The sequence below is a fragment of the Leptonychotes weddellii genome, chromosome 5, assembly GCF_054177405.1.
Source record: "Leptonychotes weddellii isolate Sample4059 chromosome 5, ASM5417740v2, whole genome shotgun sequence".
Classification (NCBI taxonomy): Eukaryota; Metazoa; Chordata; class Mammalia; order Carnivora; family Phocidae; genus Leptonychotes; species Leptonychotes weddellii.
The window spans coordinates 69,327,735-69,342,708 of record NC_138373.1 but is presented as its reverse complement, the minus strand read 5'-3'; the positions used below and the strand labels follow the sequence as shown (position 1 = coordinate 69,342,708).

The following is a 14,974-nucleotide window of genomic DNA, read 5'->3' as shown; positions in this document are numbered from 1 at the left end:
ACGACTTTTTACCCAGTGCCTTTGCACGTGTTCTTTCTTCCACCCAAGTTTGTCACCTTACCTGCAGTGTGACCAAGGACGAATTACTTAGCCTGAGAGGCTACATATAATTACATATGTAATACATATAATTTTCTTATATATAAAATGGAGAGACTAATATGTATGAACTCCTCAAAGTACTGTTATAAATATTAAAGTTTATTTATTTTTTTTAGTAATCTCTACACCCAATGTGGGGCTTGAACTCATGACCCCTAGATCAAGAGTCAAACGGTCTTCCAACTGAGCCAGCCAGGCACCCCTATACATTTTAAATTAATTGAGATAATGTATATCAAGTGCCTGACATATAAGAGACATTCAAAATATCAGTCTACAGCTGCTTTGACAGATGCACCAATACACAGGAGGTCGTGCATCCTTCCTGGCTCAGCTTAATCACTCTCTTTTGATGCCTTTCTTGTCCCTTCTCATTGCCTCAGCAATGTAATTCTATTTCTCCCTGGTTTTTACTCTTGCATATACCACCTTATAACTCTAGGTCAGCCACCAGGCGAACCATCTCCTCCCTAAGTTTTCCTGCTTCCATACTTGCTCCCGCCAACCTCCAATTAATTCTTTATGGTGCAGGGTAATTTTTCTTAGTTTTCCCATTAAGCCCAAATCGGATGATAATATTCCTCAGATTAAATTCCCTCATAGGTTCCAGTTACTCTTCAAATAAAGTCCAAATTCCTAACATGGCCTGTACTGGCCTACATAATCAGAGCCCACTTACCCATCCAGGCTCACTCCTCTAGTACCCTCTTCCCACCTTAGCCGCTCATACTGTGTGCTCCAGCCATTCTGAACTGGCCAGCCCCTCCTCCTGTATCAGGCTGTAGCTTAGACATCACTTTCTCTGGAAAGCTTTCCAAACCTTCAGCTCTGGGTTAGGTACCCCTCTCGATGCTCTCCTGGCTATTTAAGTACATGATGCCTCAATTAGAATAAACACTTCAGGAGGGCAGGACCCTTGTTTACTGCTGTAGCCTACATGCCTGTAACAATGCCTAGTATATTAGTAGATACTCAATACATATTTTGTAAATGAATGAATATGTGAATTTGTTTGAATGTACCTCTGTTCTACCATTCTGTGGTAGACTCTCCTGATTCACACATCCCAGGCCCTACAATGCCTACCTATTATTAAGTAGGCACCCAATAAATATTTATTCATGACCGGGTTTCAGTCTTCTCATCTGAAAAGGGGACGCTTAATTTCTTCCTAGATCTAGAAAATCATTTTTCTAAGAAGGAAAGATAACTACAAGAGATCTCTGAAATGTACAGGAATAACTGTGGAAGTGATAACTCCAACTGGCAGAAAGTAGGCTCTAGTGAGAAAAGTATTAGCTTAAGAATATTTTGATCCAATTTGTGTTTCTCTTCAGCCACTACTTATCTTTCCCCTTATCACTAGATCAATAAAAACTGTGAAATGGAGGCTGAGTAGGGGTGTTGAGTGGCAACTTTGTCAAAAGAAAGGAGTGGGAACTAAAAATAAAATGTCAAAAAGAAATAGCCACATATAGTAGCTGCTGCTGCTGATAATTTATATGTAATTATCTTATTTTTCTCAGGTAATAGGGTAAATACTACCATGGCTGATAATAGTCAATTCTCAGATGTCAAAGATACCTAATACTGTCACCTCTGTAAAGCCATAAGCCATATTCCAAGCAGTTTTGAATCATCTAGATAGTTAACCGACAATGAAAGAAAGGAAAGGAAAAGATTATTATATGTGGCTAAGATGATTAACTGCCTTACAATCATTACCAATCCTCACCATGTTTTTGGAGAATCTCCTGGAGATCTGGCTTGGACACAGTCTCCAAAGTGCTTTCCCCATCAACACTTCCTTCTGTATCCTCTTCTGTAGCAGAAGCGCCTACTGAGAGAACATGAAGTTTGGTTTCCAAATCTTGAGCATCTGGCTTCAAGAAGGCCGCTGGACCATCAATGCCTACGGTCCAAAAGAGAGGAAAAAGAGGAAAGTATTATCTGTTATTTGGCAGGGTGGTTTTGGTGTATGTGATCAGAATTAAGAACCACCAAAGCATTTCACTTCTCATTCCTTAACATCCACGCGGATGTTTGTTAGTAGAGTAACTCAGACTGGTGTTCATTTTATTAACATGTTCTGACTGTTACTAAATAAAATGTACTTGATGTCATGCTTCAGAAACTAAAGAATGAGACTGTGAAAACAAAGTAGGTCCGCCAAAGTTCAGATCCTGTCCAAGTCAACAGCGTACCACCTCACGTGGTCCATTGAGTCCTATCTTTTGGAAGAATGGGTGCTCTCTACCACTCCCGGCGTCACAGTTAACTTCACCATGATGTGACAATCAAGACTGTAAGTTCCTCAAATAGGCCATTCTGGACTAATTCATTTGGCAATGAAAACAATAGCTCTAGGATGGACACAAACTTCAAGGTATCTTCCACTAATTAAACCACTGCTTTTATTTTAATTCAAAGACCCAGAACGTGATTATGAAAATTTATGAAGGTACCTAGTAACGATGCTAACATTGTCCCTCTGGTCCATCTGAGAATCTTCCTGCCTTCTCCTAGGTTTATGAAAACTGTACCCTAGTGGGAAGACATGCCACCTAAACACACACCTTGTAGGATGACATCGTTCTGCGGGGTATGAGCTTCCACCAAAGGAGTTTGCTCCTCGCTACCTCTTGGCTTTGATCGACGTACCCTTGCTTCTGGATTTGGCTGTACCATGAGTGGCTCAAGGCGTTTTTTTCTCTGCTTCTTCTCCAGCAGTGCTCTCTAGGGAAAAAAAAAAAAATGTGATAGTATAGCCAGGAGAGTTATGACAAGACCTAGCTGCTTTGAACATTTAGTTTTTCACTAATCCTCACAAACCTCTTGTAAACTAGTTTATCCTGCTTGAGACATGGGAAAATTGAGGCACAGAGAGGGACAAGGATTCACTCATTTCATTTAATAAATATTTACCAAACACCTTTAAAGATCTATTTAAAATGATACAAATGCATTTCTAGCCAAGCTGAGGCCATGACCCAGTTTATCTAAAATATTTATAGTAGGGCACCTGGGTGGCTCAGTTGGTTGAGCAACTGCCTTCAGCTTGGGTCATGATCCTGGAGTCCCGGGATCGAGTCCCGCATCAGGCTCCCTGCTCAGCGAGGAGCCTGCTTCTCCCTCTGACCCTCCCCCCACTCATGTTCTTTTTTTCTCATTCTTTCTCTCAAATAAATAAATAAAATCTTAAAAATAAAACAAAGTATTTATAGTAATTATATTATTAACCAAGCATGGTCACAAGTTTAAAATATATGAACAGTTATGCATAGGGGAAAAGATGAAGAAACACAGTAATGGTGATTACTTTGGGTGGCAGAATATGGATTTTTCTCCCTTTTTCTAGTTTTCTATATTTTTTCTAAACTTTCTTAATTTTATAATTGAAAGAAAAAATAAAACTTATTATCCTCTAAACCTCAAATTATTTTCCTATTTCAATCAGCTATAGAGCAGTAAGTTTTGCTTTCTTGCTCATTTTTACATAGTTAGAAATCAAACAAATCTGGGCCAAGGGAAAAAATTACAGTTGGAACATTCCAAATAGTAAGCAATCAAAGCTGTGGCTAAAAGTGACATAGAGAATATGGTAGCAAGGAAAATCAGGAAAAAAAGCATGAGAGACTATGAGCAAAAAATCCAACAAGATGAAAAGGAAGGTACTAGAACATATATTATTTTTAAGCTTTGGCAAATAAGAGTTCATAATACCTGGAAATTAATTATGGATCTGATATATTTCAGAATAGGAAAGTGCCAAGCCCCAAGCTAAAAAATTAAGCCATGATTCTAAAGCAAAGATATTATAACCTACTTTAGTGTTTCTTAGGCAAAAAGCTATTTTTTTTTCATTGATACTGCTTTTAAAAAGTGCTACTAGAAAGAAGAGTAACTCCAAGGGGTGAGACTATCAGTAGGAAAGGAAATATGTTTTTCCACCATGAGGCTGATGAAAGCTTGTGGATAAATTCAGAGAACACAGAAGAAACAGAACTAATCTTTGCCCAACCTTGTGAATAAGAAAAAAGACTAGGGAGCTAAGATAATGTGCCCAAATGGACTATCCTGTCAAGAAAGAATAAAGGTTAGAGCAAGCTAGGAAGGAATAATTGAAGTTTCTGAGATTATTTTGAAACTAATGAATTAATATGAATAGGTGGACCTTAATGTAAAAGGAACACAAAATATATAATTGGCTATGATGAGCTTTTCCCCACAGAACTTGCTGATATGGTTCTTCTAGCAACTGTGAAGTCTCACATAGGGGATATGCTGAAGAGATGGGAAATATGAAACATAAAGACATGAGAAACTGCCACATCTGCTCTATGTGGCCAGTTACCTAGCCTCATATAGTGTCATAACTGGCAACAACCAAGGAAGCAAAAACACAAGCCACAGCTAATCCTTTTGTTAACATATGTAAAGAACAATGTCCTATGGAAAAGGGGACATATGGGGTACCTGGGTGGCGCAGTTAAGTGCCCGACTCTTGATTTTGGTTCGGGTCATGATGTCAGGCTCATGAGATGGAGCTGCACATCAGGCTTCACCCTCAGGTTGCGGGTGGGGGGGTGGGGTCTGCTTAAGATTCTCTCTCTCGCGGGCGCCTGGGTGGCTCAGTTGGTTAAGCGACTGCCTTCGGCTCAGGTCATGATCCTGGAGTGCCGGGATCGAGTCCCGCATCGGGCTCCCTGCTCGGCGGGGAGCCTGCTTCTCCCTCTGACCCTCCCCCTCTCCTGTGCTCTCTCTCTCTCATTCTCTCTGTCTCAAATAAATAAATAAAATCTTTAAAAAAAAAAAATTCTCTCTCTCCCTCTGCCCCTCCCCCTACTCATACTTTCTCCCTCCCTCCCTCTCAGAAAGAAAGAAAAAAGGAAAGAAAGAAAGAAGAAAGGAAGAGAGAAAGAAAGAAAGAGAGAAAGACATATAAGAAAAAAGAAAAGAAAAGAAAAGGGGTATTGGTCCAGAAAAGGGGAGCCAAAGAACAAGAATTTGGCAGAGTTTATCCAACCTGTCCAAAAACAGAGAAATGCTGAATCTAGTAGACCAGAGTATTCTATTTACTGGGAGAGCTTATTCTCTTTGTGGACAGGAAACTATGTAAGACATATAGTTTTGGCCTTGATGAAATGTCCCTCGGGACTACTAATTTCATTTCCTGATTCCCTGCTTACCAATCAGCCTTCTAATTGTCAATTAACTTCTTAGGTATCATATTTCCGGGAACAGGGAATCATGACCAGCAGAGACGAATGTATACTGGAAAAGCTGGAGTTCTCATTGTAAATTAATAAATTAGTGTCCAGTTTCATGACTGACTGTTGTGAGTTTGTGCCAAAGGACCTGGTTACATTTAGGTTCACTGACAAAACCAAGTTTTTAGACCTGTAAAGGGCAGACTAGACTCTCAGCCACAGTGATCCTGTGAATGTACCTGATGAAGCCTTTCTCTATCAATTTCAACACCAGTCAAACTCATTTAGATCAACAACTTGAGGGAAAACAACAAACAAACAACTGTAGATTTGAGCTGTGAACTCCAGGGCTACAGCTACTATATTACAGCACTAAATATATCCCACAATTGTCCAAGTTTGTAAACAAGAACACAGTCATAAAATATCTACCAAATTGCCATCTTGGTGAAAAGTGTCACCTGATTTAGCATTCTAATCATCCTCACATAGTTTGGAGGAGGGAGAAGGTAGGTGTTAATTGAGCTTCAATAAAACAATGTCAATTCATATTTCATTTATGGTTTACCGTCCCTAAAAAGCTGTCAAGGAGGCTGCATAAACAACGTTAAAGGATGGGCAAGTCAGGAAGAGAGCCGCAGGTGACGGTTTGATGCCCTAAATGCAATCAAAATATGTTGCTTTCAGGACTGTTTTTAAGTGTCACATAAGTCTTTAAGTTTCACAATACCCTCGGAAACTGAACAATAACTCAAAGAATCCCATCTTCTCCAGAATGTGATGGACATCCTATTATCATTCCCTGGGAGCAAAATGAATGGTAATTCCAAAATAAGTGAGGAAATAAAGGAGATTAGGTGAGGGGGGGGGGGCAGGGATTCTGACAAAGGGCTTCATTTTATAAAATAATAAAGCTCAGGCAAGCCTCAAATTAATGAGAGCCTGACATCACTGATTCTCAGTTTTCCACAAAGACTCCCTAGAGCTGGTGGGCTGGTTACAGTTTGACGTTCCTGGGATAGACTGGCTGACCATAAGGTACAACCAGCAAGATCAGAATGGCTGCCTGAGATCTAATAGTTTGGCTAAAAATAATCTTCCTGGCATACAAAGTGAGATCATAAGAAGATAAGGCTAAAATTTTAAAATCACACTTCTTAAAATATCAATTTAGTACACCAATGACCACCTCTCTTAGAATGATAGGTACAAATAGATGGGCAACCTGACCCAAAAGGACTATCTTGTATTTTAATCCATTGTCCACCAGATGGCATAAATGTTCTCCACCTAATGTGCATCTGCGTCCACATCACTGTTGGGAGTCTAAAAATCTTTACGACCTGTAGCCAGCTAAGCTGTTCACATACCCTGAAAAAAGAGTACCCTAATGAAACTAGTAAAAATAAAAGCAAAATATACCCAGTGAGAAAGAGTATCTTTTCAATAAATGGTGCTGGGACAACTGGATATCCACATGCAAAAGAATGAAGTTGGAACCTCATCTCACACCATATATAAAAATTAACTCAGAACAAATCATAGGAAGTGTAAGACTCTTAGAAGAAAACACAGGAGCAAGTCTTTATAACTTTAGGCAGGCATGGTTTCTTAGATATGACACCAAAAGTGCAAGAGACAAAAGAAAAAATAAATCAAAACTCTATGCTGAAAATGATACCATCAAGAAAGTAAAAAGACAACCCATAGAATTGAAGAAAATATTTACAAATAATATTTCTTTTCTTTTTTCTTTTTAAAGATTTTATTTATTTGACAGAAAGAGACACAGAGAGAGAGGGAACACAAGTAAAGGGAGTGGGAGAGGGAAAACAGACTTCCCTCTGAGCAGGGAGCCTGATGCGGAGCTCAATCCCAGGACCCTGGGATCATGACCTGAGCCAAAGGCAGACATTTAACGACTGAGCCACCCAGGTGCCCCCAGATCCCCACATTCTATTATGTTATCCAATCTGACCTCACTTTACAGATGAAATAGTGGGACCCACAGAGTTTAAGAATCTTACCTAAAATCACCCAGCTAATTAATGGCAGAGTAAGAATCCAAACCAAAGTCTTCAGATTCCCAGCCCAATGCTTTATTCATTCTGTAGCGCTGCCTTTGTTTCAGGCCATTTGAATGCTCAGCTTGCATTTGTGGAAATTCCCTTACCCCCTGCTGAGCAACCTCCTTCTTATGCCGGAGGCAGTGCTTCAGGCCCTTACGGTATTCTCACAGGCTATTTAACACCCTCATTTATAAGTCAGGTCCCAAGATTTTTTTGAATTTTAAAAAAATCCTATAAAATTTTACATCTTTATATTCATTGACTATCTCTGCAAGAATACATTAGAAGTCAGTGACAGAATCCAGGGGCGCCTGGGTGGCTCAGTCAGTTAAGTGTCTGACTCTTGATTTCAGCTCAGGTCATGATCTCAGGGTCATGGGATCCAGTCCCGTGTGGGGCTTCCTGATCAGCCAGAAGTCTGCTTCTCCCTCTGCCTGGCGCTCCCCCCCACTTGTGCTCTCTCTCTTGCTCTCTCTCTGACAAATAAATAAATAAAATCTTAAAAAAAAAAAAAAAGTCTGTGACAGTCGCCGGTAAAGAACTAAAAGCCAACTAGAGGAAGAGAGACTTTCCATGAAATACCTTTTCAGTATTATTGGAATCCTTACCATATTCTTTTATTGCCCATATAAAAACATAATTTTTAAAAAAGCCATGCCATGAAAAGGCCTACAAAATCCCAACATGTATACCATATACCTATCACACACAGCATTCTCACTGAAAAGAATAAACATTACCAAATATCTGAGCCACCTTTATTTTTTTCCAGTGTTAGAAAGAATTGCTTATTTCACACCCTTCACCTGACAACTTTACAGATAATGTGAGCAGAATGCTAGGTGGTTCCCTGCTTAGAGGCAGCCCATCTGACGGAGAAGAATGCTGAGACAGCCACCTATAACTGCTTAGAAGTTTGTTGCCATTTTCCTGCGAGGTTGTGAAAAACTAGATTTGCTTAAAATGTCCCTCAGTCTCTTTATAAAGATTTTATTTATTTATTTTTAGAGAGAGAGAGTGCAGTGGGGGAGGGGCAGAGGGAGAAGGAGAGAGAGAATCTCAAGCAGTCTGCTGAGCACTGGCTCCAAGCAGAGCTCAATCACACAACCTTGAGATCATGATCTGAACTGAAATCAAGAGTTGGATGCTCAAGCGACTGAGCCACCCAGGTGCCCCTCCCTCAGTCTCTTTAAAGGAAGCCAGGTGAAGGGAGCCTACAGCTGCTATATTAACCTCCCCAGTGGTTTCAAGGAAGTCTATCTATAAAAAGCCCTAATGGGCGCCTGGGTGGCTCAGTCGGTTAAGCGTCTGCCTTCAGCTCAGGTCATGATCCCAGGGTCCTGGAATCGAGTCCCGCATCGGGCTCCCTGCTCAGCGGGGAGTCTGCTTCTCCCTCTGCCTGCCGCTCCCCCTGCTTGTGCTCTCTCTGTGTCAAATACATAAATATTAAAAAAAAAAAAAAAAAGCCCTACTGCCAGGCTCCCCCAAGACAGGTCACCCACGCCAGGGTCTCCAGCCTTTGGAGCCCAAGCACCCTGGGGAACCCTAAGCCCGTAAGTAGATTTCACCGACACTCGCCAAGATGCGTGGAGGGTGGGCTCTGTACACCGGCTATGCGGGCATTCCCGCGGGGGCCCACGGACAGGCAAGCTCTGTCCTGTGTGTGTCACCTGGATGCAGGGAGAGCCCGGGGCGGCTGGGGCCCAGAGGGCTGGGCCCACGGGTCCCTGTCCACAGTGGCCAGCCCTCTGGGGCCCTCACGGGGCAGGGGGGGGGGATGGCGAGAAGCTGTGATGGTCATGTGCCCAGCCAGGTGGCTCCAGACGGCTCTGGACTGGCTGTGGCCACTGATACTGTTATTTAGACCCTTAAGCCACACCTAGGCGTCTGGAGCTAGGTGTCTGGAGCCACACCTAGGCGGCTGCTCCTCTCTGCACACACATGAGGCGGGCCAGGGGCCTGAGGAGGACAATGGAGGCTATCACAGCCACCTAGAAGCCAGAGGTCTCCTATGGTGGCAAAGACTTGCATACAGGGATCCCCGAAGACCACTGGGCAACGCTCCCCTTTCAGGCGCAGTTGAGGAGGCGGGAGCCCACCAGCTGGTGACTTGAGGGGCAGTGGAACGCAATGACAGCCCATTAGCAACATCGCCATGAAAGACCTCGAAGGTGCCATGCGGGGGTGGCCATACATGAGCGCGAGCACCAGAGCCTTCCTGGGGCGGGCATGGCATTCCAACCCGCCAGGGCCTCGCCCTACAGAGGGTGGCCCTGCACATCCCTGCATGCCACACAGCGACCTCTTTCCCAGTTTTTAAGGATTCCACCTTTCAAGCAAATTATTACACTAGAAGTCCCATTATTCATTCCAACATTAGACAAAACTTTAGAGGTATGTCTAGGCACCTACAGAGTCTAGACACTTTGTTAATGATCCTACATAGGTAGACTCAAGCTATAGGACGTCCTGAATTAAAAAACATGCATATGAAACTGCAGAAAAGAAAGCAATAGATGTTGGGTATAGGTTCTAAACTGACTAACAATGATGATTATAGCAAATAACGATGTACAACTGTTCATTTATTTCTTCCTTCATTCAAATATTTAGGGAAGGATTAGTATGTGCCCAGCCCTTGCTAGGAACTTCTGATATAATGGTCATCACAAGTAGACTTGGCTCCTGTGCTCATGGTGCTTAGCCTAGTGGAGGAAACAAACACAAAACAAATCACTGAAAAACAGAATTAATATGTAGCTGAAAATTAGGACCCAGTGTTGTGAAGAAAATTGTGCTATAAGCAGTTGAGGCTTTAAGCAGCCCAGCAGCATGTTCAGATCTGCATTTTAGAATAAGAAAAAAATCTTGTACTTAAATGAAATTACAGTGCAGGGAGGGATGTAAGGCAGCAGGACCAAATTACTACATAGAAATACAATGTTAACATTCTTCTAATTCTTAGGAAAGGTGCCAAGGAATTTTCAGTGATTAGAAATCCAAGGCCAGGTTTATGGCTGTGCTCCCTTTGGTCTTGCAGAGCCCAGGGCCTTGGTTCAGCAAATACTACCTCCAGACACTGCTTAGTAACATCAAAGTCTTTTGCTTTTCTGCCTTTTTTCCAGGACCCTGCCGAGACGTCACAGTCAAGACTATCAGCATCATGGTCAGTATAGCTGTCCACTTACTTCAAAACAGGAGGGAGACTCCTGATTTACTTACCTGATTATCAAGCTTCAGCTGTCGAAGCTTCATGGTCTCATCTTCAAAGGCACTGTTTAAAAAAAAAAAAAAACGAAAAAGAAAAAAGCATGTAAAGAGAAAATTCTGTTACAACTATATCAATTTCATCTTTTCCATGTATCTACTCCTTTGGGCTGTTTGGAACCAAGGGAAAGCATCTGTGTCTAGATGTTACCCACATCTGCAGGAGGACTTGCCATCCTTAATGCCACACTTATTCCACAGAGGACCTCAGAAGACTGAAATATCCAAAGAGTAGAAAATGATGTAGTATGGCACGAGAGTGGCTCAGTCAGTTAAGAGTCTGACTCCTGATTTTGGCTCAGGTCATGATCTCAGGTTTGTGAGATCAAGCCCCACATGGGCATAGAGCCTGCTCAAGATTCTCTCTCTCCCTATCCCCCTGCCCTACCCCCCTCAAATAAATAAATAAATCTTAAAAAAAAAAAAAAAGATGTAGAACACAGACCCTCACGCATGCAGGGATTTTTTTTTTTTAAACCGTATGTTGAGTACTTACTATAGGCCAGGCACAGTGAAGTACCTTACATGCACTATTTTATTAATTCCTCAAAACAACACTCTGAATTAGGTACTATTATTTTTCACACTTTGAAGCTGGACAAACAGACTTGGAGGTCCACGCATAAGGTTAAACAGCAGAAACAGACCGTAATCCAGGTCTTTTTCCAGAGTCTAAATTCCACCTAAAATTCAAATACATTTGTCTTCTTTTTTGGAGATAGTTCTAGGAAAGAGAGAATGAGACTATAAAGGGGCTCAGGGCAGGCTGCTCCCAGATATGTCAAAGTGGCACACTGATAATTCTCAAGTAAAGTTTACTCGAGAAACAGCCAATGCAGGCACATTCTGACACTCCTCTTTGTCCCCCTGAAAGCAGGAAATAAATTTCCCATGTGAAAGGTGCCCTCCCTGTACCAGGAGGTAAAGAAACATCCTTATCACCAGAGACAGAATTCAAAGCCTAGAAGTCAGTGTACACAAACTCTGTTTAATTTCTTCACTAATTAGTACCCAGGACTAAGTTTCTTTGTCTTGTCAGTTCTTCACAAATTTATTGTTTCTTTTTCTAAAAGGTATATAAACCACCTGCTTTGGTTATTTCTTAGGCCCATATCTACAAGACCTCCATACATGCAAAATTAAAATTCTTTTTCTCCTGTTAATGTCTTGTGTCAATTTAATTATTAGACCAGTCAAAAGAACCAAGATGGGCAGGGTAAAAATCTCCCCCACCCCCACAGCTGTGTATGGTGTCTTTTTTTTTTTTTTAAGATTTTATTTATTTATTTGACAGAGAGAGACACAGTGAGAGAGGGAACACAAGCAGAGGGAGTGGGAGAGGGAGAAGAAGGCTTCCCACGGAGGAGGGAGCCCGATGCGGGGCTCGATCCCAGGACCCTGGGATCATGACCCGAGCCGAAGGCAGATGCCTAGCGACTGAGCCACCCAGGCGCCCCTGTGTATGGTATCTTACTACAGCCCACTGATTTCCTTAAGATCTAGGCAAGTCATTTAACTTATTTTCCAAGTTTGCCATTAATAACACATGGTGCCAGTCATGCAAGGACACTCTAAGTATGGATGAACAGACAAGACTTAACACCACTAGGAGACAGATTTGTTTGGTGGAAGAAAACAACGACAAAAATGGAATCAAATTACTGTCTCCAAATCCTTTTGAACTTTTCAAAAACTCTCTCAGAAGCTGTTTCTATTTTTGAAAATTTTCTAATTTAAGATTTTATTTTGTGACTCAGCGTTCTTGGAAAGAGTAGAGTATGAAACAAGGCAGAAATGGTTCTCAATTATTATTATTATTGTATTATAAATTTTTACTGGGAACCTTCTGTCAGAAAAACTATAAATACAAGGTCCTATTTAAGAAGACAAATTCCATGGCTACAAAAGGAAGCATGGCTTTTCTTGCATTTGAGGTAAAAATACCAAAGCATCTATCCACGGCTTAATGGTTTACCACTACCTTCACGTATTTTAGAAGGTGTTATGCATTTTAACAATGCATAGCAACTTGGAATTTACATACTATCTCCAAGGCTCCTCCTGCCTACTAACCTGTAAGCACATTTAATAATCCCTTAGATATACAGATGACATTCTGGTTCTCTGACAGTTCCCCTTTATTAATTTCCTTATAAAACATATGCTTAAAAAAAAAAAAAGCTGGGTATTCAAAATAAGTCATCTCCTTTTCCCAGTTCAAAAGAGGGACAAATGGGGGCGCCTAGGTGGCTCAGTCGTTAAGCGTCTGCCTTGGGCTCAGGTCATGATCCCAGGATCCTGGGATCGAGCCCCGCATCGGGCTCCCTGCTCTGCGGGAAGCCTGCTTCTCCCTCTCCCACTCCCCCTGCTTGTGTTCCCTCTCTTGCTGTGTCTCTCTCTGTCAAATAAATAAATAAAATATTTTTTTAAAAAGATTTTATTTATTCATTTGAGAGAGAGAGAGAGAGCACGAGTTGGTGGGGGGAGAGGCAGATTCCCCACTGAGCCGGGAGCCCAATGTGGGGCTCAATCCCAGGACCTGGAGATCATGACCTGAGCCAAAGGCAGACGCTTAACCAGTTGAGGCACCCAGGCGCCCCTCAGCTCAGGTGTTGATCTCAGGGTCGTGAGTTTCAGTCCTGTATTGGGTTCGCTCTGGGTGTGGAACCTACTTTATAAAAAAAAAAGAGGGACAAATAAACAAATAAAAATGTCATATATGATATATACAGGCCTTGATTTCGTGGGCCCCTAACATTTCTCCTAGATATGTTCCTGTTTTCCTTAGTGTTTTTAACCCTAATTCACATATTTTAAAATCTTAGCTTTATGAATATAGTGCTAGAATGTTATTAGTATTCAGTGGATATTAGTATAAATTTAAAAAAATTCTACATAAAACAGCTAAGATGCGGCACCTGGGTGACTCAGTTGGTTAAACGTTGGACTCTTGGTTTCGGCTCAGGTCAAGATCTCATGGGTCGTGAGAGCCCGTGAGCCTGTGTGGGGCTCTGCACTCAGCAGGGAATCTGCTTGAAGATTCTCTCTCTCTCTCCCTTTGCCCCTCCCCCCATAGTCTCTCTCTAAAATAAATAAATCTTTTTCTTTTTAAAGAAAATGATTAAGACAAAAAATTATGAATATAAATATATATAGGGTAACATGGTATAAAATGCACTGTTATGTACTAGTATTTTCAACAGCTACTATGAATCTTGTTTTTCCTCTACCTCACTCTGCTCTCAACACTAAACCAGAACTGCAAAATCCCCTGGCATGTAAAAGAAATCATCTTATCCCACCCCCTCACCCCATCCCTCCACACACACATACACACACACACACACACACAATGCTAAAACCTCCTCAATCATGGTAAATTCTGACACAACTAAAGTCCTCAAACATTTCTCTTAAGGCCTCGAATAGTGAGGAAACCAGCTGTATCTTCAATTCCTATCTTGACACCACTTAATTCCTTTCATCAAGCCTGGGCAAGCTGAACAATTTAAATAAACAGGTTTTGTTTTGACCTGAACCAAAGAGGCACTAAGAAGATGCTATATAATTGTAACATTTAGATACTTCCTATACATTAAAGCTATACTTTCTTTGAGCTCTAGTTTTAAATTATAATTTAGCAGGAATAACAGATATTTTATATACTTATATTAATCTGAACTAGAATTTCTAGTCTAACCTGGAATATGATCTTATAAAATTTGCATTTTTTTCCTTTAATATTCTCTACTTCCTTTCAAATGAAGTTGTTTAATAGCAAGCCTGACCAAGGCCGGTTAGTAAAGCAACACAAAACAGAAAGAATTCCTACAGAGTAAAAGAAATGGAATTACTGTATTTCCTCCCATTTTTCTCATGGAAAATTTCCTATTTACTTGATACAAACAGGGAAAATCCTAAACATACATCTTAGAAAAACCAATCCAACATTCGAGGGTGGCATATATTTATGCCCATAGAACACGATTCTCTTGAAGTACTCTCCATTATATAGATGTGCATCATATATATGTATCATATAGCATAATATATATTTACCATATATAATGCAATGCTCATCACGATAAGTATAGTCACCATATCTCTCACCATAGAACATTATTACATTTTTTTTATAAAGATTTTATTTATTTATTTGAGACAGAGAGAATGAGAGAGAGAGAGCACATGAGAGGGGGGAGGGTCAGAGGCAGAAGCAGGCTCCCTGCCGAGCAGGGAGCCCGATGCGGGACTCGATCCAGGGACTCCAGGATCATGACCTGAGCCGAAGGCAGTCGCTTAACCAACTGAGCCACCCAGGCGCCC

The 14,974-nt window shown here is 41.3% G+C and overlaps 1 protein-coding gene across 3 annotated transcripts in view; it reads right to left on the bottom strand.

The window, feature by feature from the left end:
- The window catches only part of TULP3 (TUB like protein 3), a 50,948-nt gene that overhangs the window by 13,959 nt on the left and 22,015 nt on the right, over nt 1–14,974 (bottom strand). For all 3 annotated transcript variants that reach the window (XR_014145555.1, XR_014145556.1, XM_081821046.1), the window contains exons 2-4: nt 10,604–10,655; nt 2,679–2,838; nt 1,838–2,014 (exon numbers count right to left, since the gene is read on the bottom strand). Coding sequence is in view for 1 of the 3 variants with exons in the window: in XM_081821046.1 (XP_081677172.1) it covers nt 1,838–2,014; nt 2,679–2,838; nt 10,604–10,655 (389 nt within the window). In the remaining 2 variants the exon portion in view is untranslated. The remainder of the gene's footprint in view (nt 1–1,837; nt 2,015–2,678; nt 2,839–10,603; nt 10,656–14,974) is intronic.